The 24,750-nt window shown below is 37.2% G+C and overlaps 2 protein-coding genes and 1 long non-coding RNA gene across 6 annotated transcripts in view; 1 reads left to right on the forward strand and 2 right to left on the reverse strand.

The window, feature by feature from the left end:
- Positions 1 to 668: 668 nt before the first annotated feature.
- The window catches only part of CDC14A (cell division cycle 14A), a 79,570-nt gene continuing 55,488 nt past the window's right edge, over positions 669 to 24,750 (reverse strand). Inside the window, exons 14-16 of one of the 4 annotated variants that reach the window (XM_034437346.3) lie at positions 24,593 to 24,721; positions 23,656 to 23,980; positions 15,397 to 18,249 (exon numbers count right to left, since the gene is read on the reverse strand). In XM_034437346.3, the coding sequence (XP_034293237.2) occupies positions 18,220 to 18,249; positions 23,656 to 23,980; positions 24,593 to 24,721 (484 nt within the window). In that variant the 3' untranslated portion in view covers positions 15,397 to 18,219. Of the gene's footprint in view, positions 2,210 to 15,396; positions 18,250 to 23,655; positions 23,981 to 24,592; positions 24,722 to 24,750 lie in introns of those variants that run through there. The other 3 variants (XM_087889989.1, XM_034437349.3, XM_034437350.3) reach the window with 3 other exon arrangements.
- Positions 10,769 to 12,559, reverse strand: GPR88 (G protein-coupled receptor 88). The gene has a single exon (XM_034437352.3). It carries the CDS (start codon positions 12,164 to 12,166, stop codon positions 11,114 to 11,116), a length of 1,053 nt encoding a protein of 350 aa, XP_034293243.2. The 5' UTR covers positions 12,167 to 12,559; the 3' UTR covers positions 10,769 to 11,113.
- Positions 21,811 to 22,671, forward strand: LOC117677266 (uncharacterized). The gene is made up of 2 exons (XR_004594725.2): positions 21,811 to 21,884; positions 22,526 to 22,671. It is a non-coding gene; the product is annotated as an uncharacterized LOC117677266 (long non-coding RNA).

A 24,750-nucleotide genomic window follows, 5' to 3' on the forward strand; every position in this document is an offset into this window, starting at 1 on the left:
AATGAGTTTCAAAGGATACGGTATTAACTGGATTCTTCAATGAGACCTTTGTTATGTTACTGTTTAATTCCTCCTTCCCCCATGCTTCACATCATATTCATATATATTCTGTACAGGTAGTCCTTGATTTACAAGAGTTCATTTAGTGACCATTCAATGTTACAAAAAAGTCATTTATGATGGTTTTTCACACTTACAACTATTGCAGCATCCCTGTGGTCATGTGATCAAAATTTAGATGTTTGGCAACTGACTCATATTTATGACAGTTACAGTGTTCTGGGGTCATATGATCACCTGTTGTGACCTTCTGACAAGCAGAGTCAATGGGGAAGCCAGGTTCACTTAACAGCCATGTTACTAATTTAACAACTGCAGTGATTTACTTAACAACTGTGGCAAGAAAGGTTGTAAAGTGGGTCAAAACTCCCTTAACAATTGTCTTGCTCAGCAACAGAAATTTTGAGCTCAGTTGTGGTTATAAGTCGAGGACTACATATAACCTGCAGTTATCAAAGAGTGTACGGGATGAATATGAGAGCCATTGTGCCCATAATTAAAATATGACCAGAATCCTTTGCAACACTAAGGGCTATAATCCAAATGTTTAAAATGGACAGGGCTTTTTCTAAGTGAAAAGGTGACAAATCAATAGAACAACACCTGAAGAGGGCTCAAGAACGTTTATTATCTTTATCAAATAATATAGCAAATATAATTGCTTTCTGCCTGCACCACCAGCTACAAATGCTGATAAGACTGATTTCATTTTTGGTGAAAGAACAGAAACAGCTTCATTGTCCTTTTTTGCTCCCGAGCCTATTCGACAAGACTCAGTAGTTCAAATGGCCTTTCTTCTTGATTTATGCTTTTGACTTCACTTAGTATATAGTGAATGTGTCAGTATAATGCATGATTATTTCTGATTGATTGGATGGGGACAACAGTATTTCAGTATATAAACATCCTGGCTTGTATAGAATAGCAGGAGTATGTTTGAGCTCTGATTGCACTTATGGGATATCAGCCATAATATGTCAAAAGTAGTATGGCTGTAACTAAGATTGTTAATTCTGTTTGTTCTTTATCTTATGTAAACACCTCAATTGACCAAAGCTATAATAAGCAGGAAAACTAAATATTCCTGAACCTACTTGCTGACTTGCAGTATGGAATATAAGAGGAGTAAATGATAAAGAGCATGAATTAATAAAGTTAACTAAAATAGATCATTTGTGTGTTTGTAAAATTAAGAGAAAGGGGAAGGAGGTAATAGATCTGAATAGCTTTGCCTGATTTTGTGGAGTGCAGCTGATGCATATGTGCAAGAAAATGAAGGTGTAGGTTTAATCATGAATGGAAGGCTGAAATGTCTATCAGAAAGAATGAATTAAATCTTGTGTAAGTCATTCTAAGGGTGTAAGAATTCCTAAAACGATAACAGTTCCGGATTCTGGTTAAGATTCCATGATTAAGTAGACATTTCTGAAGGAGCGGGGATGACGTTGTAGTAGGGATTGATGACCCGGAGAGAACGTGAGATTGCCCACCTGCACTCCGGTCAGTTGCTCCTCAAGAGGAGAGCACAGAAACAAGAAGAGAAAGGATCAAGAGTGAATGGATGCTGAGAAAATATGAGTAGAAGAGAAGAGTGAGTAAGCAGTATGAAAAAAGTATTATTGAGATACCTTTGTCATACAAACACAATGAATGTTGTTGAACAATTTTATGAAAGAAGAGTTAATGGAAGGGAAAGCATGGAGTTAATAAGTTCCTGAAAAAGAGAAGTTTGGCATTTAATGAACAAAAGGCTGTACGGATGAATGGTTTGCAAAGATGGAAAGATACAGAGAGGTATAATGAATAGTGCTACCGCTACAAAACTACATTTAATTAGAGTTCATTTTCTTTTATCTCCTGTCTTTAATTTCTTCTGCTTATTACTTCCTATTCTTTGCACATGAAGTAGAGTTGCTTGTCCTGAAAGTGCACAGCTTATGAGTACGGATGGGTGTCAGACCTCACTTAGAATAAAGCAGAAGGCAAGTGCTTTGCTTTCACCGTTAATTTAACAAAATTTAGATTTTTGGGTTGAACAGGTATCCTACTCTCTTAAGTGTTTTCTTTTCAAACTTTCTCTCATCGCATAATCTTTGGTAATGTTCCATTGTTCCTTTCAAGTTGGGCTACGCTCTTCACTCCACTTGCCCTGAGATGAAAGAAAATGAAGTTTTCATTACTACTTGTCAAACACATATCAGAAAATGCCATGTGGTTTGTCCAAAATATGTATTTTCTATATTTACCTTTTTGCATGCATGTTTTACTTTTAGCCTAAATTTAGGAGATGAGGCAACAGAAGCTTCTGTCTTTTAGGACATAAAAATGCAAGTATTTTTTTTATATTTACTGATATGCCTGAAGTTATTCTTTGAAGCTTAGGAATGTTCCCCTCTATCAAATGGTACATTCGCAATGAAATATTGGCACTATTTTGGCAAATATTTATATTTTTTCCACAGCCAAGACAGATTAGTAATTTTATAGCATTATCCCATGCATGTTGACACCAATGTTTGTGCCTATAGGAACAACTGTCTTTTGTAAAATGCATATTGCATTGCAATAAATTGCAAAACCTGTATTGTAAAATGGGGAAGTACTCAGAAGTAGCAAATTTAGTATTGAAGAGAAATTCAAATGGATTTTTACACTTCACAGGGTGATTTATTGTCCAGGGAGCATTGGATAATGTTTCTCTCTTTTTTGACTAAATTTAGGGCTAGGTTGCCTTTACAACAGGTATCCTCAATTTATGGCCACAATTGAGCCCCAAATCCTTGTTGCTAAGTGAGAAATTTGTTAATCCTAATTAATGGTTTATATCAGAGGTGGTATTCAGCAGGTTCTGACCAGTTCTGGAGAACCAGTAGCAGAAATTTTGAGTAGTTCGGAGAACCGGTAAATACCACCTCTGCCTGGCCCCGCCCCCATCTATTCTCTGCCTCCCGAGTCCCAGCTGATTGGGAGGAAATGGGGATTTTGCAGTAACCTTCCCCTGGAGTCGGGTGGGAATGGAGTTTTTACAGTATCCTTCCTCTGCCATGCCCACCAAGTCATGCCCACCAAGCCATGCCATGCCCACCAAGCCATGCCCACAGAACCGGTAGTAAAAACTTTTGAATCCCACCACTGGTTTATACAGATACTACAATTGGATGCCCTGCAGATGTGATGGAACCATTTTCACCTTTACAAGCTATGAGGTTAATGACCACCTGATTGGGGAATATTCGTCGATGCTATTCTATTCTCTTCCTCGCACTTTTCCTTCATGGAAGTTTCAGTTCTAACATTTACCTGAGCCATGAAGACAGACACCTTTATTTTCTATGATCTTTAAATTATGAGACAATCAACATTACTTAATGTTTCAAAGGTATTACAAGGATGGCTAGTAGCAAAGAGCTCCCACAGCCCTTAACCAGAATATGGCATTTCTCATGACAAAATATAGCTACCCTAGTGACCGAGATGCCTGTCCCTGATTGGTTAAGAAGCAGTTACTTTGAGCGCGGGAGTTTCCGCGCTCCCTGATTGATTAGTGCTGTTTGACAGCCGCATATAAAAGAGCTTGTCAGACATATTTGTTGTTGTTGTTAGGTGAGCTGTTAATAAAGAGTTGGTTATGACTTGCCCGTGTCGCCTCAGTTACTGACCTCGCTTCCGACAGAACAATCAACATTACTTAATGTTTCAGAGGTATTACAAGGATGGCTAGTAGCAAAGAGCTCCCACAGTCCTTAACCAAAATATGGCATTTCTCATCACAAAATATAGCAATGATGCCCAGCTTGGATAGTTACAAAAGTGTTCTTAATGAGAATTAATGAAGAATAAGACTAGTAAAACTTCTTGGTATAGATGATGGCTATATATTACCTTTAGCAAATTGTGGCGGTAGGTTTCTCATTACCAGTTGCTAGGAAACCACAGTGGGATAGTGTATTGTGCTCATAGCTCGCTTACGGGCTTTCTACAGATACCTTGTGGATTAGTGTAGAAAGCACGATTCTGGAATCAACAGGGCTTTGATCTGACCAGCAGATCAGTATTTTTGACACTAAAAATGCTATAAAATATAATCATTAGAAGGATACGGTTGCGTGTAAATGTTTAAAAATCCCCTGGTCAAACTGTACATCTCAACGAATACTTAAGTGAATCGAAGTTACTGGTACAAAATGAAACACAACTTTCTTCAAATATAAATGCATGCATACTATTTATGTGCAGCTGTTTACAGAATTGAAATAAGGAAACAGTGACCATGATGCTCTTCGAATTGCTTCCTTGCTACTTTTTTTATTTTTTAATGTGAAAGGAAAAGTCCTAAAAGTCGACTGATTTGTTAGATCTGTTCAATAACAGTTCTACAGATGAACAATCCCTCTGAACCACCTAACCTGTCTGGTTGTGATTGTTGCTTTACTTTCAACAAATATGGGTTCTTCTAAATATTTGAAAATGAAGACAATTCATTCTTGTAAAAGAAATCTTTAAACACTTTCAGTTAGCAATTTTATTGGTGACGAACTCAAGAAATCTGTGCTAGAACTGCCCCCAAACTGGTCAAATCTGTAAAACAACTCACTGCAAATGACCTCTTGAAAAATCTACAGGTCCGTCAAACAATGTTGCTTATACAACAGTGATCCATGTGGGAGAGATGACAGGTGGAATCTTTTTTCTCTAACCTCATCATCTAAAATCTGTTGAAGAAAACTTTGATAAGCCCAGAACATTTGAGAACAATGTTTTGGATTCATTGTTTATAAACTGAAACTAAAAATGGTAGCACATAAACAGAAAGCATGCATTCATATTTTCATAAAGTTGTTATGTTTTCTACTAGTAGAGGTTCATCTAGAGCAGGGGTGTCGAACTTGTGTTGTCATCACGGTGTTGTCATGTGATGTATCACGACTTTTTTCCACTTACTAAACCGGGTATGGGCGTGGCCAGCGCATGACACATCTGGCCTGCGAGCCGCGAGTTTGACATCCCTGATCTAGAGTTTCATTTAAACTAGTGTTTCCCAATGTTGGCCCATATAAAGATGTTTGGACTTCAACTCCCAGAATTTCCCAGACCGCCAGAGTTGAAATCCAAATATCTTCAAGTGATCAGAAACACTGTTTTAAATATACAATTTAACCAGAGGTGCCTAAACTTTTGCATGCAATTGAAGGAAAAGACGTGTTACCTATTTTGGAAGGATCATGAAGATGATGTTTGTAAATTAACATATATAGAAATCTTTAGGCATTCTCAAGTAAGATTGTACCATAGACTAGAAGGAAAGAAATTGTTTTTATGGATCTATTCATTTCTATCCTTTGTATTAAAAAAGCTTGAATGTCAATAAAATAAAACACAGTAGCAGCAGTAAAAGCGTGCATGTTTGCCTGTGAAAAATGACTTGCTGATAAATGTTACTGAGAGAAACTTTAGGGACAACACACCTGGCAGGGAGAATTAAGTGTTTCCTTCTCTGCTGAACTTCTTGTAACACAAACGGCCGCATCATAAGAACCTTGGCAACTGAATAGAAACTGCAGTAAGATCCTGAGATATGGCAGAAGCAAAGCATATAATTTCCCCTGAATATACAATGAACATGCGGTCAAAGATAATTATGAAAGGAAAGAGTGGAAGGAAACAGACTGTGTAATGATGCTTTTGAATTCCAAATTGAACTGTAGCAAAGCTAAGCTGGATGGGAGTCAACAGGCTCAGACTTAACCCAGACAAGACCGAGTGGCTGTGGGTATTGCCTCCTAAAGACTATGTTGATTGTCCATCCTTGGTTCGGGGGGGGGGAGAAATTGTCCCCCTCAGAACGGGCTCACAATTTGGGTGTCCTCCTAGACTCACAGCTAAGATTAAAGCAACATCTGTCAGCTGTGGCTAGGGGGACCTTTGCACAGGTTCGCCTGGTGCACCAATTGCGACCCTTACTTGGATCAGGAGGCTCTCTTCATAGTCACTCATGCCCTTGTCACCTCACGGTTAGATTATTGCAACGTGCTCTACATGGGGCTACCCTTGAAAAGTGTTCAGAGACTACAGTTGGTCCAGAACGCAGCCGCGCGAGCTGTCGTGGGTGCACCTAAGTACACCACATTACACCAATTCCCCGCGAGCTGCACTGGCTCCCTATTGGTCTCCAGTCACAATGCAAGGTGTTGGTTATTACCTTTAAAGCCCTACATGGCTCAGGGCCAGGTTATCTTCGAGACCGTCTTCTACCGCATAACTCCCAGCGACCGGTAAGATCCCACAGAGTTGGTCTCCTCCAGGTCCCATCAGCTAAACAATGCCGGCTGGCAGGCCCACGGGGGAGGGCCTTCTCTGTGGCTGCCCCATCTCTCTGGAACCTCCTTTGATCCGGACCATCCCCACTCTATTGGCCTTCCGAAAAGCGGTGAAGACCTGGCTTTTCCGGCAGGCCTGGGACCGTTGATCTCGCTCTTGCGATCTGGCAAGATCTGGCCATGAATGGTGTGAATGGGTTTTAATTGTTTTTAATGTTTTAATTTTTAATGTTTTTATATATGGTTTTTAAATGCATTGTAAGCCGCCTTGAGTCTTTGGAGAAAGGCGGCATACAAGTTGAACAAATAAATAAATAAATAAACCATACCTGGAATTCCAAAAACTTCCAGAAACACTGGATGACAGCAAAGAGACAAGGAAAAGTTAACTCTCTGTGGCCATTTCTTAGTCACCTGGATTTTTGCAGTCCAGATCTGACAGCTTTTTAGCAAAGATATTTTATTCCCCTCTGAATAGAGGGGATAGAATAGAATACATCTTCTATTTCTGTTAACAGGAGCGACTTGTAACTTTTGCCAAAGACCCAAAAGGATTCCTGGATGGATATTTGCCTAAGAAATTTTTACATTTCCTTGTTTGAGGCCTGAACTACTTTTCCTAATAGCTCCATTACCCTTTTTGGGATTCTGACTGTAGCTCTCCACTATCAGCATGCAGCCCTTCTCAGTTAACTTATATCAAAGCCTCTTTTGCCATTCAGCCCAGGTTGGAACTGCCCTATATTCTTTCACAGGTTCCTGAGTAAATTATAAGCCAAATTTAAAGAGAAAAGTCCTGTGGGAAATGTGGGCTCTGACTGTATTTCCAATGGGATTGTGTTTGGTTGGCTATGGCTGTCTGTTGAGGAATTTTTAAGCAGACAATTTTGAGGCCTTTCCTATAGAAAGTGTTCAAGAATGCCTCTTGCATTTCCAAATATATTTCTTTCTCTTTCTGAACCCTTAAAAACATTTACTTGATAAACTACCAGTACAATTTTAGAGTTTTCATCTTATTTTTGCAGTTTACTGTTGCAAGTACAAATGGCATTGTCATAAAGGAGATTGCAGTATAAATAGGGGATCCTTTATTATTTCAAAAAATGGTAATACAAGGCTTCTGAGATTTTTAGTAATAGACTCGACTGCCTTATCTTCTCCTTACATCAAAAAGCTGGTGTGGAAAGTTAAGGTTGCCCAAAAGTTTGATCCTCAACCATTATTTGCGCATACAGATAAATTTTCAAGGTGTACGTTTTGTTTAAAACAATTACTAAATAGTACTGAAAAACAGCTTTATAGTCATTAAATAATTTTCCCTTTGGATCTTTGACAATGACAGAAAGAGAAATATGTAAAACGAGTTACTTTGCAGTAAATCAAAGTATGTCCCACAAGAGGCTTAATTTTGCAGCCTACTTTCTGTCAAGTATTCCTTGTTTTTCTATTCTGGGGGAGGAAAATGATAAGGCAGGATAGAAAATTTGAAGAAGAAAAGCAGAGATAGTATCTACAAAAATAATATACTCTAATTATTTAAGGGTTGATTTGCTGAATCATAGGATGAAAGGAACTTTTTTTTCCTCATTCACCATGTGGAGAAAGAGATGACTTTTGAATTTAGACCTGTAGTCCAGATCTAGAATGTGGAGGTAAAGATGATAAGTCAAAATTCCTTGGAGTGACCCCAAGGAACCCCAAGGTCACTCCAAGGAATTTTGACTTATCATCTTTACCTCTACATTCTAGACCTGGACAACAGGTCTAAATTCAAAAGTCATCTCTTTCTCCACATGGTGAATGAGAAGCAAAAAGTATATTTATCATACAATTCCACCAGTGGTGGGATTCAAATAATTTAACAACTGGTTCTCTGCCCTAATGATTTTTTCCAATAACCATTTCACCAAACTGGTCATAAAGTTAACAACCGGTTCTCCTGAAGTGGTGCGAACTGGCTGAATCCCACCACTGAATTCCACCTCCTGAGGTCTCTATAGGAAACTCAACTACATTACAAGACTGAAGGCATATGACAAAATGCCTTTGAGTTGTCTGTGACAGAGCATATAAAAATGCTGTAATATTGGCATGTGAGATTGAGTTCTGTCTCTCCTCATACACAAATATACCCATGTTTAAGAGAAAGCAAACATATGCTTCATTTTTAAGAAAAAGCAAATATATCACCATCAAATTAAAATTTAATAGAGCTTCCATTGGTCAGATACAATTATATCAGGAAGAAAGAGTTGGTCTATGAATATTAGTTGTGTATTCAAGATGGGTCACAAGAAAAATATTGCCCCAGACCAGCTTTGCCTGTATCAAACACCTTTTGTATGTTCCTTTTGATCAAGAATATTTTCCTGGAGCAGAATAAATTAAATCTCAGTGCTCCATTTATGTAAGATATAGCAATTATCTGGATTTAATTAGAAGTTTTTACTACCGGTTCTGTGGATGTGGCTTAGTGGGCATGGTGTGGCTTGATGGGCATGGCTTGGTGGGCATGGTAGGGGAAAGATATTGCAAAATCTCCATTCCCACCCCACTCTGGGGCCAGCCAGAGGTGGTATTTGCCAGTTCTCCAAACTACTCAAAATTTCCGCTACCAGTTCTCCAGAACCTGTCAGAATCTGCTGGATATCACACCTGAGGTATATTTAATATTTTCATTGCTTAAACTCTGAAAAATATAATTTAGGAAAATTGTTTCCACAGAGTTAAAATACAGTAATAAATTCTGAAACAATATATAACAATGGAAAAAGAATAATGCATTTAACTCTTTAAAATGAATACGTTTAGCTGAGATTACTTTTTTGATCATTGGTTCCATAGAAATTGGTACAGCTTCAAAACAGTGAAGAGGAGATCGGATTATTGTTATAATTTCTTGTGTTAGTTAAGTCTAGATACTATTTGTGAACACTTTGTCTGAATGTCTGCTCTTATGTACAAAATAACATAATATAAGACCAAGCATAATTTAAGTAAGCGTGGGAGATTTCAAGAGTTTCAAAAGTAGCACAGATAAAAAGAGGGAGAAAAATAATAATGGAAAGACCTCACAAAACAGCTTCTTGAAGATAGAATAACTGAGTTGGAAGGGACCTAGTCCAACCTTCTAGCTTCTTCTAGCTCAGGCAGGAAACCCTATACCATTTCAGACAAATGGTTGTCCAATCTCTTCTTAAAAACTTCCAGTGTTGGAGCATTCACAACTTCTGGAGGCAAGTTGTTCCACTAATTAATTGTTCTAATTGTCAGGAAATTTCTTCTTAGTTCTAGATTGAGGATTCCCTTAGATATCTGTGTGCTCATAGACTCAAACCCAATGACTCCTTAAATTATAGTTATTCTCCTTCATTCTTTGTATCTTTTCTTGTCTATACAAGCACTCATAGCCATGCAGACAACCTTAAACATAGCCTTATGGGACGCACATGAGATATTGGACTACGGCCTCCAATCACTTCCTGAATCTTATTCCCAGCAGTCAGGTGACCACAGACAACGAAGAGAGATACCTAAAAATGTAGCTCAGCAATATTAAGGCAGCCACTTCCCCAAGTCTGCATGATACCACATTTGTCATCTCAGCTTCCTCTGTCACTCATCCTTTAACTCAGGGGTGAAATGCTCCCGGTTTGGACCAGATCGCCCGATCCAGTAGCGATGGCGGCGGGTGGTTCGGAGAACCGGTAGCAAAAATCCCTGTGCCCCGCCCCCATGTCCAGTTGAGCCGTGGATCATCAGAAGCTGTTTTTTTACTTTTAAAAGCATTTTTTCTACAACCTCTTCAGCTGAAAAAATGCTTTTAAAAGTAAAAAAAAAGCCTCTGATGATCGCGCGGCTCAGCTGGGATCATCAGAGGCTTTTAAAAGCATTTTTTCTACAATCTCTTCGGCCGAAGAGGTTGTAGAAAAAAAAATGCCTTTAAAAGCCTCTGGTGATCCCAGCTGAGTTGCCTGATCATCAGAGGCTCCTGAAAGCATTTTTTTCTGCAACCTCTTCAGCTGAAGAGGCTGTAGAAAAAATGCTTTTAAAAGTAAAAAAAAAAAAAAGTTGGCCTCGCTCACCTAGTCACATTACCCCCCCCAAGCCACGCCCACAGAACCGGTAATAACAAATTTTAGATTTCACCCCTGCTTTAACTCATTACAAGGATCGGTACTGTGCTGAGAATCAAAACTACTTTTGCCATTAATCATGAAAATATTTTACACCATCCAACTCTTATCATGCATATTTTCAGGACAGAAGGAAGCTTGTGTTCAAGTACCCGTCTGGCAACAACTTAGTACTTTGGAGGATTGTTAACCAAAAAAGGAATGCAAATATTTTCCGGCTACTAAAACAAAACACACATGCACAAAACAAACATATAACCAAAACCCCATACTTGCTTTATAGTTAATACATTTATAAGCAATTTGAGTTGTACAAGATGCTTGTCTTAGCTTGTGTACAATGAGCGAGCTCCTGTAAAATTGCATATAGTAATGTACTTTGTTACAAATATATATGCTTCCCCCCCCCAGCCTATCTAAAGGAGCAATAAAAAAAAAACTTCTCCTTAAGAAGTTGAAGACTTCATTTCAGTGAGTCATTTCCAGTTGCAACTTCCTTCTAGCACTCTTTCATTCAGGTGTGCTATAGGTTTTCTTTGGTAATTGCTGAAATTTTAAGCTCCTTGGGCTTTCTAACTTGGTGCTGACCTGTAATGGCTCTCAAGTTGGAGGAGAAATTGTTGGAAGAGTTGTAGAGGTTTCTGCTATGGCTACTGCTACAGTTGTACATTCTCTTCCACGTAGTATTAGGCGTAGGCAACGCCTAAATTCTTCGTTCTTCCAAGTATAGAGCAGTGGGTTGAAGGAAGAAAGAGAACAGAGAAGGAGCCAGCTGGATAACTGCAGCCCACGGGGGGCAGGCTGAAAGAAAAAACCCAGGAGGCTTACCCACACCAATGGTTGGGTTGTCAGGAGGAATGTTAGGCACAGGAGCAACACAGAGATGCTGCTCAAATGGCGCTGGGACCGACGGGGAGCTTGGCCAGTAGTATGGAGAAAGGGCAGCTGTTGCAGCAGATGGAAGTCAAGGACACTGACCCGTTTGACACTGCCTTGAACGTGCTTCACAATCCTCATGTAGCAATGGAGCAGGAGAACTGTCTGGCTGAGAATAGCAAGGGCTACTCCTAGACTTGCATAGTTAGAGCTGTTGTTACTGGTGGCATTTTTAGACTCTTGCTGGATCGGTTGCCAGGTTTCCAGCCCTGGTGGAACCAAGGCAAGGAGAAGAGCAAATATCCAGGTCAAACATATCATCCAAGTAGTATGCTTCCTCTGATAAACAGCCTGGTATACGATGTGTGGTTTGGTGATGAGCACGTACCGGTTGAGGGCCACCAAGAGGTGGGAAAGTAATGAAACAAACAGCCCAAGAGCAACAAGACTAATCTGGAATAAGCGGTAACTTCCTGAATGAGCTGTAGGAGAACCAGAAGGCAGTAATCCCTGCATTGCTTCTTGTGGCATCCAAAAACCACACACGCTGAGGTCAGCGATACAACCATTCACAATGAAAGCATTGCTGGTGATACGCAGCTTTCTGGAAGTGAAGACCATATAAATAACCATGAAGTTGGATAAAGTTCCAGAGATAGCCAACAACAAATAAAGCAAAGACAAAGGCAGCCTAGTCCCTAGGGAGTCTTCACGACAAAGGAACAGTTGTAGGGGTCTGGAGCTCCAGGAAGAAGAGAAAGAAGAAGTGTTGGCCATCTTCTTGCACACAAGTTAAACTTTCTCGAATCTCCAAACAAACATATTCCCTGCTTGGTTCTAGAAGTGATAAAAGCCTTTCAGAAATTAAGACACGTCTACAGGACTACACACAACGGACAGCCGAAGATAGATTGTTGGAAAAGTCGAAGGCATCCCCAAGAATGCAGAAAATATCTAAGAGAATCAGATAAACTGGATCCCACAGAAATCTGTAAAACTCCCCGATCATTCCATATTCAGTGTCAGCTATAAGCAAAAATTTTAAAAAAAGCATAGATGGGATTCAGAAAATAAAGTGAGGAAGATGCAATGTTGTTTGAAGTTGCGATGAGATCCCGAAAGGTGTGTGTGAAGCGTGGCAGTTGTGAATAAGCAAAACATTAAAAAAAAAAAAAATCTAGAGCAAAAAGTAATTCAACCATATAAATCCCCTTCTAGATGCCCAGGACCTTCTAAGGTAGCAATGAGTATCCTAAGACAGGAAAATGAGGAGCATTCCTCAAAGAAGGAAAAGGAATACCAGAAATCCTAGGAAGTGTCTTAGCAGTGCATCTGAAGATGTGGCGCGTTCTCTTGAGCTTCTCAAAATGCTTGCTGCATCTATCAGCACTATACTGTGACGCTTCTGCATCTGATCTTTATGAATTATTCAGAGATTATAGGAGGGAGAAGGGGAGGGAGAAGAAAACCCAACTTGCTGTGAAAAGGCAGCTATTGCAGAAATGGATATTTCTCCCGTCCCTCCACCCACTGTGGTTCCTGAGTCACCTTTTGTTTGAGATGGTACTTCTGTTCCCTGCTCTTCTAGCCTTCTCTTACCACTGATGTTCATCCCAAGCTGGACAGAAACTCCTGCTTACACATATTCTTCTCAACTCCAGGTTTGCGTTACGGTGAGAAAAGTTTCGATGCTTCTACTATTTTCAAAATATATGACCTAATTTTATCTTAATTGCAATATTCAAACCTTCCCTTAATTACATACTTTCTGCTCCTTGGCAACAAGAATTGTTACATTACTGAGCTGGCTTTCTAATATAATCCCATCTATGTTAGGTAAAGTTGTAAAATTAATATGTTACCCAACCGTTCAAACTTCGATGTTTGAAATTTTGTGCAATGTGTTAATTTGCACAAAAATACCTGCCATTTTGATCCCAATTTTAAAACCTCTCTGGAAATGAAACAAACAGAAACTACAAATAGAGAAACGAGTAACTGAGATGGACCAATATATCTTCCACTTGCAGCTGTCCTAAACTTTCCTGCAGCCTGTTTCATCATTTTCAAGAAAAATAAAAATAAAAATAAGGAAAGAAAGTAACTGTAGTGAAAAACTGGTTGACAGTAGTACTAGATAGGGGTGAAGGGTCTAACTCAGAGGTGGGGAACTAAGGGCACTTTATGACCTGTGGACTTCAACTCCCAGAATTCCTGAGCCAGCCATGGTGGCTCAGGAATTCTGGGAGTTAAAGTCCACAAGTCATAAAAGGGCAATAGCTCCTCACCCCTGGTCTAACTGGAAATGAGACCTTCTCTAGATGAACTCAGGTTTTGGACAACAGTTGAAACTGCTACTATCGTACTACCCTCCCTGCTGCATAGCATCTTTCCTGATGGAACTTCTGGATTCCATTACTGGATTGGTGGTGGACTCCACGAGGATAGTAGCTCTCAGGGATTTTAATATGCCTCCAAGGAATGTTGAGTCCATAGCAGTTTAGGGCTCATGGCCACCCTGGCAATCATGCATCTGTTCCAAATAATCAAAGGCTTGACATATACCAGGAGTTGCACTCTAAATCTATTTTTTTTCTACACAGCAGATATGATGTGTCATTGAAGACTATTACCATTAGTCCATTCCTGTGGACAGAACTCTTCCAACCTGATGTCACCAACCCTCTGGAGAAGGCAGGGCATGCTAGATTGGTCCATCCCAGACAACTGAAAGACCAATTTGGATTCTCGATGGAGCTTGGGATTTCCCTGAGGATCTGGTGAGCAATTTGGTGCTGCCTTGGCTGTAGCCTGGAATAGAGATGGGAGAGGCCTTGGACTACAGGTGGTCTTTGTTTAATGACCATTCAGTGATCATTCAAACTTATGATGACATTGAACCAGTTATGACTCCTCCCTTGTACTTATGGATGTTATAACATCCCCATGGTCATGTGATTGTGATTTGTGACTTTCCCTGCCATTGCTAACCAGTTGTGGGGTTTTTTTTGACATAACCATATTGCTTAATGACAAGAGTTTCTGGTCACGATTATCATTAAGCAAGGACTATCTGTACAATATTCCTATGTGGCCTCCCATGGAACAGCAATTCTGGAACAGCATCCCCCTGGAGATATGCACACTCACATTCTTCAAGTCTTTGAAAAGTTGATTTTGCTCCTAGACCTGGGGTTAGGTTGTTGTTGAATGCCTGATGATTTTTTGTAATGTAATGAGTGATTTTGTCCAGGCATTACGTGTTCTTTTCTCTTTTAATTTAATGATTTATTTCCTTTGTAACTACATAGAAACATAGTGGTCCATTAAGTCTGTCCTTTTGAGTTTGTTTTTTGTTTTCTTTTTAATTATTTTCTTTTTAAGTATTATTTTATTTATTTTGATTTAAATTTTTAATTTTCGTCAGATGATGGGCATGTTTTTATTCCAAGTATGTTTACATGCAATTACTGATGATTGATCCACTACCTCCACTGGAAGTTGGTTCCAAGTTTCCACTACTCTTTCTGTGAATACTTTCTAACATTATTTTGCACTTCTCTCTGGTCAGTTTGAGGTTATCCCCCTTGTTCTCGATTTTTGCTTTAATATCTTGATTTTTGCTTAATAGCATAATTCATAAATTGCCTAGAGTCACTGGAAGTTGGACAGCTTTCTAAACTAAATAAACAATCATAAATATGAAATAACACATGCCACTTTGAGTTCCTAAACAAAAAATTGTATATAAAACTAATAAATAATATTTCCATTGTCACTATTACTGATCCTAGCATAGGACAGAAATAAAGGAACTTTTTTTTTTAATCCAGGTATTAAGTATTGCAGACAGCAAATTATTAATTTGGGATGGCAGTATAGACATAACTTTACAGAAATAATTAGATAAAGATTTTAAATGCTACTTTAATCTTACCCAATTTTTTAAAAATGATTTCATAGGAACTCAATTTACAAATTGCTGTGTAGAGAATGGCAACAACATATTTGAAGAACAGGAAAGAAGTAAATTTTTATTACTCTGATATAAAAATAAACATTAATAGTTCCAAATGTTTTATAAGAAAGTGGTAATAATTGCATTTCATGAGAAAATATAAAATGGATCCTTTAAATAAAAATACAAATAGCACACTTCAGAGAATATGACCACACTGAAATAAGAAAGCATAGTTAATATTGCTTACCAATTAAATCATTTAAATTTTTTTGAAACTAAATTTTATATTGAAATATAGATTACAATTGATTTCCCTCTATAATCTGCATTCCTTTCAACATTTCTTCCAATTGAAAGAACCACTTTGTATGCTTTGCTTATCCACTGTAATGCTGTTCTCTATAAGGAAACATATTCGAAATGCTCAGTTATTCCTAGTATAGATACAAAAATTACAGAAGAGACCAAGAAGGGCCATGGTTCAAGCATGTCAATAATGAGACAACAAATTGCTGGTATTAACAATAGTATTGTATTTCATAATATCTGTTTCAAATAAAGAATAAACCTATGCATAATTTTGACATTCATTAGCATTTATATTTCTACATTGGAAAAATAATACATCTGTCTCATAAGTAGTCTAATAACAAAATACATCTCAAATTTTAGAGGTAGAAATTACCTTAGATTTTGCCTATTACTCACTCATATATATAGTACATTTGATGTACATTTGATAAAATATTGCATTCAGTAATTAAAGCAGCTGATAACAAATACAAAACATCAAAAATGTAGCCATCATAATTGGAACTATTTCCCTCGCCTATTTAAATACCCAAGCCTTGCTAATTGATATAAAATTATCTATCAACCTTCGATCTCCCCCCTTGACATGATTCATCAAATTAGCAAACTTCCAGTTAACTGGAATTGTGCATTTTGTTCCAACTTGGAAGCCGAAATTGCCAGATTAAGAACAAACCATAATAATAAACTTAAGACTATATTTGATCATACTAAGCTATTCTAAAGGAATGAATGATAGTTTAGTTTTTTAGATTAAATCAGAGCATTTTGACTAACCACAAGGATCTGTGGTTTTTATTGTTTGTGCAAGGAAGGAAAGACTGAAATGGTTGCATAACATGCATTAAAAGAAAGTATTCTTTCCTTGGTAACCATTAATAGGGGAGCTTTCTTTTGATCATAATACAAATGGTATGTGAATGTTACCAATTAGTGCATCCAGCATGGCACTAAATTAGTACTACAGACCCAACACAAAGCAGGTTCAAAAATAATTGTGAATAGAGGCAGAGGAGGTTTTACTTCAATTTTCATTATATTTTGCTGTTTAGACCTCAAGGTCACTTAGCCAGTGACATGGTAAGATCATTAGAACTAATAAAATCCACGTTTGTCCTTAGAAGGAAACTAAGGAACAAGACAGAAATGCTACACCTTACAAAAGCTTGAAGGACATATTCTGTTCCTTATTTCTCAAACTGACAGCCCCGCCCAGAAAAATTAAGTAGTTGAAAATTGGCATTTTACTCTCAAAGTGGGGGTGTTCTTGGGGAACAAAAATGGGACCGGGGAATATTTGCAGCTCATGGTCCACTCTCCTCTGCTTTCAGATGAACTGGGAACTAAATGTTCAAGATTATATTAGCCACTAGCTACACAGCATTTGCAAATAATAATATGGATAGTTATGATTGAATGTATAAAAATAGTGGAAAATAGGAGTTATATTCGTTCTTGCAATCTGTAATTAAAATGTGAGTAAAAGACTTCCTGTCTCTTGGTCTCTGTTTATAATAAAAAGAAATGTCATCTGTCTTATTTCATTGAATAACCCAATGAAAATCAGATAACATTGTTGTCTTACAAATTCAATCAGTATATTAGATCTTCCCTGCTATGACAACCTTTTTACTCATGTTCTAATATTATACAACTTGTAGGCAAGGCTATACAGAAAGGAAAACACAGAAAACCCTTTGACATACAAATTATAGAGCACAATTGTTAAGAGATACAGACTTAATTAAAATTAGTTTCTCTTTGTAATTAAAGATGCTAGGGCAAGTCTATTTCACAGACTTCCTTAAGACCTTTAAAATATGAACATTTCAAACATCAGCATCTGAAATTAAAAATGGTACAACAAATATAATTTTTCCACTAGTAAAATTCTAAAAACCGAACAACAATGATAGACAGATACAATAAAGACAACAAGTAGCAGGATCGGTATGGCCAAGATCAAGAGATGTTCAATTTTGTTTCCAAATCTGCAGACATAATTGAGCAGTCCTTGGGGTTTCTGGAGTCATAACTCACGAGGTTGTAGTACTAGCAGCCATGTTCCCCCAGTATGTCTGCAGATGGACGTGTTTCTCTGGATCTTGGCTCATGTTTGAAGTATAAAACAATATTTGAAAAATACACATTTTTGGTAAAAAAAATCCACCCTGAATTCTAAATCAAAATATACTATATTTTTATACAATATACATGTTTTTGTGTACACGTGGACACATGACACCTTTTATTCGATACATATACATTATAATACTGAACCCAGAATCATCCTTATAAACTATTGCTACAATTCATTACAAGTATTCTCAATATTAAAATCTTGATCTGTACACAAAATTGTAATATTCAGAAGTTCAATTACGACACATTTGTAGTAGTCACTACTGAAATCCCTGATTATGCAAAGATTTGGGGTTTAGGTTCTAATCATGTGTGAAGAAGTATTTCTCCAGTGAAGTGTCTCCTTCAACATTCTTCCTCTTTGAAGAAAAATGATTTTTAAGAGATGTCCAGCTTTCACCGAAGCAGTAAGGCTTTAGTACTGAACATATTCAGACTGAAGGGACTGTGTAGGTAAAAACAAAAGCTGGTATTAAGATGCAGTTAGAAGTACTTCAATTTCAACCATATGAACATTTTTTTTAAAGAAATGAAACCTTTGCTGCACAAACAAAAAAAAACAGCTTTAGAGGATTTAACACACATATCTTCCAAATGTACTCCTCTTATATCATAAAAAAACACACGAAGGGCCCAAAAGCTGTAAAACGCTAACCTGAAGCTAACTCAAACCTCAGTTTAAAACTGTAGCTACAATATTACATTATTCTGTGTTTCATTCTTTTGTAAGGCCTTTTCCCCTTCCTATTAGAGGTAAGCCTGGAGAGTGATGTGATCGTCTCTTAAGAGAGCAGAAACAACAGTAAAAGCTGAAGAGAAGGACATCTTGGCTCATGATCTTTCCATTAAGAAATTTATTTCTTAACAGAATTAACAGTTCCTGTTCATTTTACCTCCAGGTTTAGAAAACAAACTACAACTGTTGGGAAGTATTATAATAAGCTCTTTTTCTGTGTTATGAAAATTCAAATAAAAATATATGGAAAAGAACAGAACATTTGGGTAACCTTATAAAAACTATTCTTTTAAGGCGATAAGATAATTCTTGCACAGAAACTGGACATTCAATAGTTCTCTATATTTTGTCTTAATTAAGAACATTCTCGATGCCTTTCCTTTCAAATGCTTTAAAACAAAGGGCACAGTCATAATTACCTCTAAAATTCACTTCTGTACAGAAAATCTGCTTATTGTATCTTAATTACATTCATTTCAGCTTCAATAAGGAACACTTCAGTTTCATTTTGTTCAAATAGGGATCAAGCAGGAGTATATTTTAATAATTAATGAGAGAAGAAAGAGGAGGGAGAAATAAAAATGAATATATAGTTAATGTAAGCAACAATAAGAGCGACAGGCAGAAAATTAGTAGATTTAAAGCTTGCCATGAAATCGAATTTCTAATAATTTGTGCTTCTTTCTGCTGATATCTGTAATAGATATTGGTTGGTTCAACTGCTGATACTTTGTCTACAAAGAGAAAGTAAATTTCATCTTACTTTTGTCTCTCTAATAGTTGTGTGACATGGAATCTATCTGATTTCCGTATTTTTCAAGATATCTACCTGATAATAACTTCCAGTAAAGACAACTGGACTTATTTCCAGTTAAAGAAGCTGGAAGAAACTCCTCCCCTCATATACCAGCAAATAATAGATTTCACTAGATTGCCTAGGTCAGGGGTCTCCAACCTTGGCAACTTTAAGCCTGGAGGACTTCAACTCCCAGAATTCCCCAGCTAGCAAAACTAGGTGATCTTACAAAGCCAGCGCATATGCAAAAAATAGCACGCAAATTAGTACAGTTGTATAACAGAATTAGCTCAATGAAGTAAAATTTCAGTTGTGAATACTCAAGTATATTTCATCAGTGTTGCCTAATTATTTAAGCTGAGAAGACACACTCATTAGTCAAAAGTAAATTTTTGAATTAAGTTTTGAGAAATAAATCCGGTACAATCAAGCTCATAGGGCTGGTTTTAAAATGCATGTCCTGTATATTCAGCAACATTAGGAAACATCCTTGTGTGAACACAATATGTCTACCTATTTTATACAGGAACAGCAGAGATTTTAAAAATCAGAAAAGAGCATAGATAATAGGGAATATGCTTCCTGGCAGGATTTCCAGTCTACTTTTTCTGGGTTTTTTCATCCATGTGAAAAGAAATGCCAATTATCACATACTTATTATCTACATCTATTATTCAAATCCCCACTTTCTATTCCACTGAGGCTGCTAAAGCTTTCTCTTTAAGTATGTCACATATATTACTATTCTTTTTTTAAATTTTATTTTCAAGATAGAAATTTTATGGATAATTTTTTTTTGCGAGTTTAGAAGTTATGAAGTTTAGAAGTTATGAGAAGTTTAGAAGTTATGAGAAGTTTAGAAGTTATGAGGAAAGGTACCTATTTTCAGGATTATAACCTGAGAAAACAGCACCATACTACATGTAAATATGTACATTTATGTATACTGAACAACTGAGGAGTAGTTTAAATATCAATTTTATTGCATCATTCATTGTCTAAGGTAGAATGTTTTGTTCTATCTTGTTCTCCTATGATTAAATGTTCTGTTCTATCTTGTTCCATTATGAAATATAAAAGGCTGTCCTTATCTTCTTCAGACCAATAAGAGCAATAATAATAATAATAATAATAATCAACTTCAATATATTTTTTTCAGAAATATTTTTATGGACTTCAAGTTTTACTTTGATGAAGAGAGTGCAAAGTTGACGGACTTCAAATTTGGTTGTGACTTTTTGTAACAACTCTTTTTTAATTGAATCCATACTGGTATTTTCAAATGTTGACAAAATTGGCACGTATGGTTAAATTCACTCTTTTCAATTTTCCTGCTAATATTTATAAACCTAAATTTGATTTTCTACTACAACTACACAATGCCAGGTATGCATTTTAATTTATATAAAGTGACATGTCTCCATTTATTATCTATGTATGCCATGTTACATTTATTAAAACAAAATATTATATATTTTGATATTTCCAGCTATATAAATATATCGCTTCTCAGCAAACTCAGCAGCAAATGTACCATTTATGGCCAGCATCTATGTCTTTCAACATCCTTTTGCTCAGGAAAGCAGGTAAAGATAATTTCAGTCAACAGATATTGTCTCACACTTCTCTCAAATCCATGATGGATTTATACAATCCCATTTCTTATTGGCAGCTACTTAGACGGACGGAACTTAATGACATTGAAGAATAAAGTTACCATCATCCTTTAGAGTAGAAATAAGTATCTAATTCTCTGAAACTATGAATACTGTGAAGTCCAAGCTAGATGTTTTTGGTTAGACAAATATTGGTCTGATCCACTTCAGTTTCACAAGGAACCACTGCAATGTCTCATCTCTTATATTTATGTTTGAATATATTTTCTCTTTATATTGCTCTAACTTTTCAAACATTCAGGATGTTTCCTGAATTTCTCTTACTGTGTAATATTCTAACAAAATAACTGTGATCTAAGTTATGGGGGACTTTCTATTTTTTAACATGCTCTTATCTCCCGAAAACAACTGACGTTTTAGTACTGTGCTGAAGACATGTATTATGAACGATATGTTCCATCTCTTTAAGCTCTCTGAGCAGAAAGATATAAATAAGGACAAAACTGGTCACATGGTGCCTCCTGGTGGTCAAGGCAACTGAGAACACCACATAGGATACACACTGTGTAAAAGTAGACAAATTCTCCCTCCCTCCAAGAAAGGTTACGTCATGTAAAATCCCACACTTGGGGTCATGACATAATGTAACATATATATTGCTCTGCTCTAAGAGCTTAAGGGTAGATAGATTATATGTATACCATTTGGATAGTTTCTGAGTATTCCTTCTTATAACCATTGAATTGCAGGGCCTGGATAGCTACTAAAGCTAAAACAATGCATGAAGTCATCCGATGGGCAAAGATCCACAAGTTCAATTCCCAGCAGAGGATTTGAATCCCAAAGAATAAACATCTGGCTACCCACATCTGAAGCATCCCAGTAAGGATGACAACGATCGCATGTAACTAATAATAAAAATAAGTTCTCAGGTGTGGAAAATATACTTGTTTTTTTTATTGTTGTTTTTAGTAGCACCTGGAACAAACTTATTTTAAAGTAAATCCTGAGATTAGTTGAGTTTCAAATTTGTGTAATATATTATTTTGTCAGAAAAAATATTTGCAAGAATTCTTTTTAAAACAAAGTAACGTTATTTCCCAGATATTCTCAACAAAAACATCTCATACTGACCAATACAATAAAAGGCCTTAGTTCTTTTATTTTTAATATTTCCATGCTATATTCAACAGCTGATGTAAGAGATAAATCTTACAAGTTCAAAAAGGTAAACAGCAGCTAAAATTTGGAATGCTACAATTTCTTACTGTTGCAACAAAGGCTTTTCTATGTCCTATGCAGAGGAGATAATAGTCCTTGCACAAATGGCTTAAACAGTATCTTAGGACACCAGTTTTTTGGTATTTCCCCCCCCAAAAGTTATGTAAAATGGTGATGGTACTTATGTAAAATGGTCAGAGGTACTTATTTATCCATTTAATTTCATTCACACAGAGGAAATATATATATAGTAAACAAGAACGTGTAAGCACAAGAACAAGAAAAAATTTAGAGTAGACTGAGAACCAATACTGATTCCCCCCCCCTCACTTTTTTGTCTATTATTTTACAGGTAATCCTCACCTCATGGTAGTAATTTGGACTGGAATTTCATCACTAAGCGATGCAGTCATGAAGTGGAGTGTCTTGAGACACCTATAGGTGATGGCACCTATGGTAGTTCTCACTGCTGTTAAATAAAAACAGGACCTCATGTGATTGTGACTTGTGACTTCCTGCCAGCTTCCCACAAGCAGAGTCACTGGGGAAGCTTGCTGGAAGTCTTGAGTCCTGAGTGGCTTGCAAAGAACCCAGTGGGCAGATGCATAGTATGGAATGAGGTGAGGAATTGCAGCAATGAGTACATGTAGGTTTGGTGGGGGTTGCTGCAGCACTGTGCGAGTGTGTGTGGGCTAGGGAGGAGATGCTGCAGTACAAGTGCACAATGGAGTACGAGATCTCTGGGATCTCACATTCTGTAAGCGGCTCCCCAGGATAAGAGGCAGCAGGAGCAACTTTCAACCTTCCCTGCAGGCTTCCCCAGTGATTTTGCTTATGGGAAACCAGAAGTGAAGGTTACAAATGGTGATCGCAGGACAGCGGGATGCTGCAACCATCATATAATCCGGTTGCCAAATGCCTGTTTTGCAACCCTGGACTATAGGGATGGTATAATAGCTGGAACTTCGAATGTTGACGACTGATTATAAGTACAACTTGTTCACCATTGTCACGACTTAGAACGGTCACTGAATGAGTGGTTATCAACAAAAAACTACCTATATAAATATAACTGATTCTTCTAACTTAGACAATTCAAAATCCTATTGAATCTCTCCATGCTCTTTGTATGTATCTTAAAAAATGTTAAAAAAAGCCTTGTACTGATATGAACATCTGACACTTTCAGCGTTTTATGACATTGAATTAAAATGGATATAAAAAGATAGGTGCACTCACGGAAGACATTACAAAAATTAGAGTGTGAAACAATTATCTTTTTTCCCCAAAGTGGCAAAGAAACCACAACAAAAAGGAGCTGACTGGTTTTGGTTGAGATAATAAGATACTACTTGCGCAAGAAGAAGAGATCATAAAAGGAGAAAAAGACCAGAAAGGAAGGTCTAAGAATTGTTAGAAACTTTGGAGAAAGCTTTGGTTGAAGGGAAGGTCTCTGAAAGGGCTGCTGAACTGTGAACTTACAGGAATTGATCGACTCAGGTATCTTGCTGAAGAAGCAGCGAGCCCCGTAAAAGATCTGAAGGTGTTGTACTCCTCTGCCAGGACGTTGGGAGAATTGACATAGTTGTTGAGGTTGGTAGTGCTATTGCCTCTCCTGTTGTACAGGTTGTTGTTCAGCTCATGATAATTTCCGGCAGGCAACAGTGCACTGCCAATCAAATGACTGGAGAGTTGGCTTACAGAATAACCTGTCCTAGAGGATGATAATGTCAGTTTGCTCTCAGCATCATCTGAAGCAGCATGCAGGTTCCCTAGAGAACTGGCTAACCTGGAGTTTATGGAAAAGCTGAATGGAAAACACATGTGGGGTAAAAAGACACACAAAATGTACGCACAGGTGATGTTCAATGTAAAACATGCTTTAAAAGGCACTTGGAGGGAAAAAAATCACTTTCTCAATATTAAATGGTGGCAACATACATCTTAATTCTTTCGGTAAATTATGAGGAAACCATTGGGAACATTCTAGGATAAAGAACAGTTGCAAAATAATTGCAGGGCTTTGAAGAAATACATAGATGTAATCTCCAGTGATGCTGAAACTTTATGCAATATTTTTCTTGTTGATTATTTCTAACATTTAAAGGGGGTTTCCTTTTGGTTTCTATAAGCTGGCATAGGCCATTATGGGAGAAATTATTTTGAAAAACATGCATGTAGCTCTTTTAAGATGAAATCAATGGGATGATATGAAATGTAATTTTATTAGTGCTCATAGCCACTTATTCCCATAGTCAAACTAAGGTATCAGAAGCAAGTATTTAAAGTTACATCAAAGACATTCAGAATATCTTAGATTTCTTACATAAGAAACCCCAACTGCAAATGAAAAATATAGTATTTGTTCCTATACTCCCTCTTCCCAAAAGATAAAAGACATAGCAGAGTAAAAAAATACCTTTTAAAATTTGGAACGGAGGATGGAGCATGTCTATTTATTCTCTTTGCTGTGGGGGATGCCGAAACCATAACTTTGGTGGCCTTCAAAGGAGATACGGACCCTTGAGAGAGAGCTGCTGTATTCAATCTGAAAGTACACCAATAGGAAGCAAAAGT

The sequence above is a fragment of the Pantherophis guttatus genome, chromosome 3, assembly GCF_059756535.1.
Source record: "Pantherophis guttatus breed Tessera chromosome 3, ASM5975653v1, whole genome shotgun sequence".
Classification (NCBI taxonomy): domain Eukaryota; kingdom Metazoa; phylum Chordata; class Lepidosauria; order Squamata; family Colubridae; genus Pantherophis; species Pantherophis guttatus.

What these genes read in the sequence shown, in the direction of transcription:
- GPR88 (XM_034437352.3), bottom strand. Translation starts at nt 12,166, where the DNA reads ATGGCCAACACTTCTTCTTTCTCTTCTTCCTGGAGCTCCAGACCCCTA.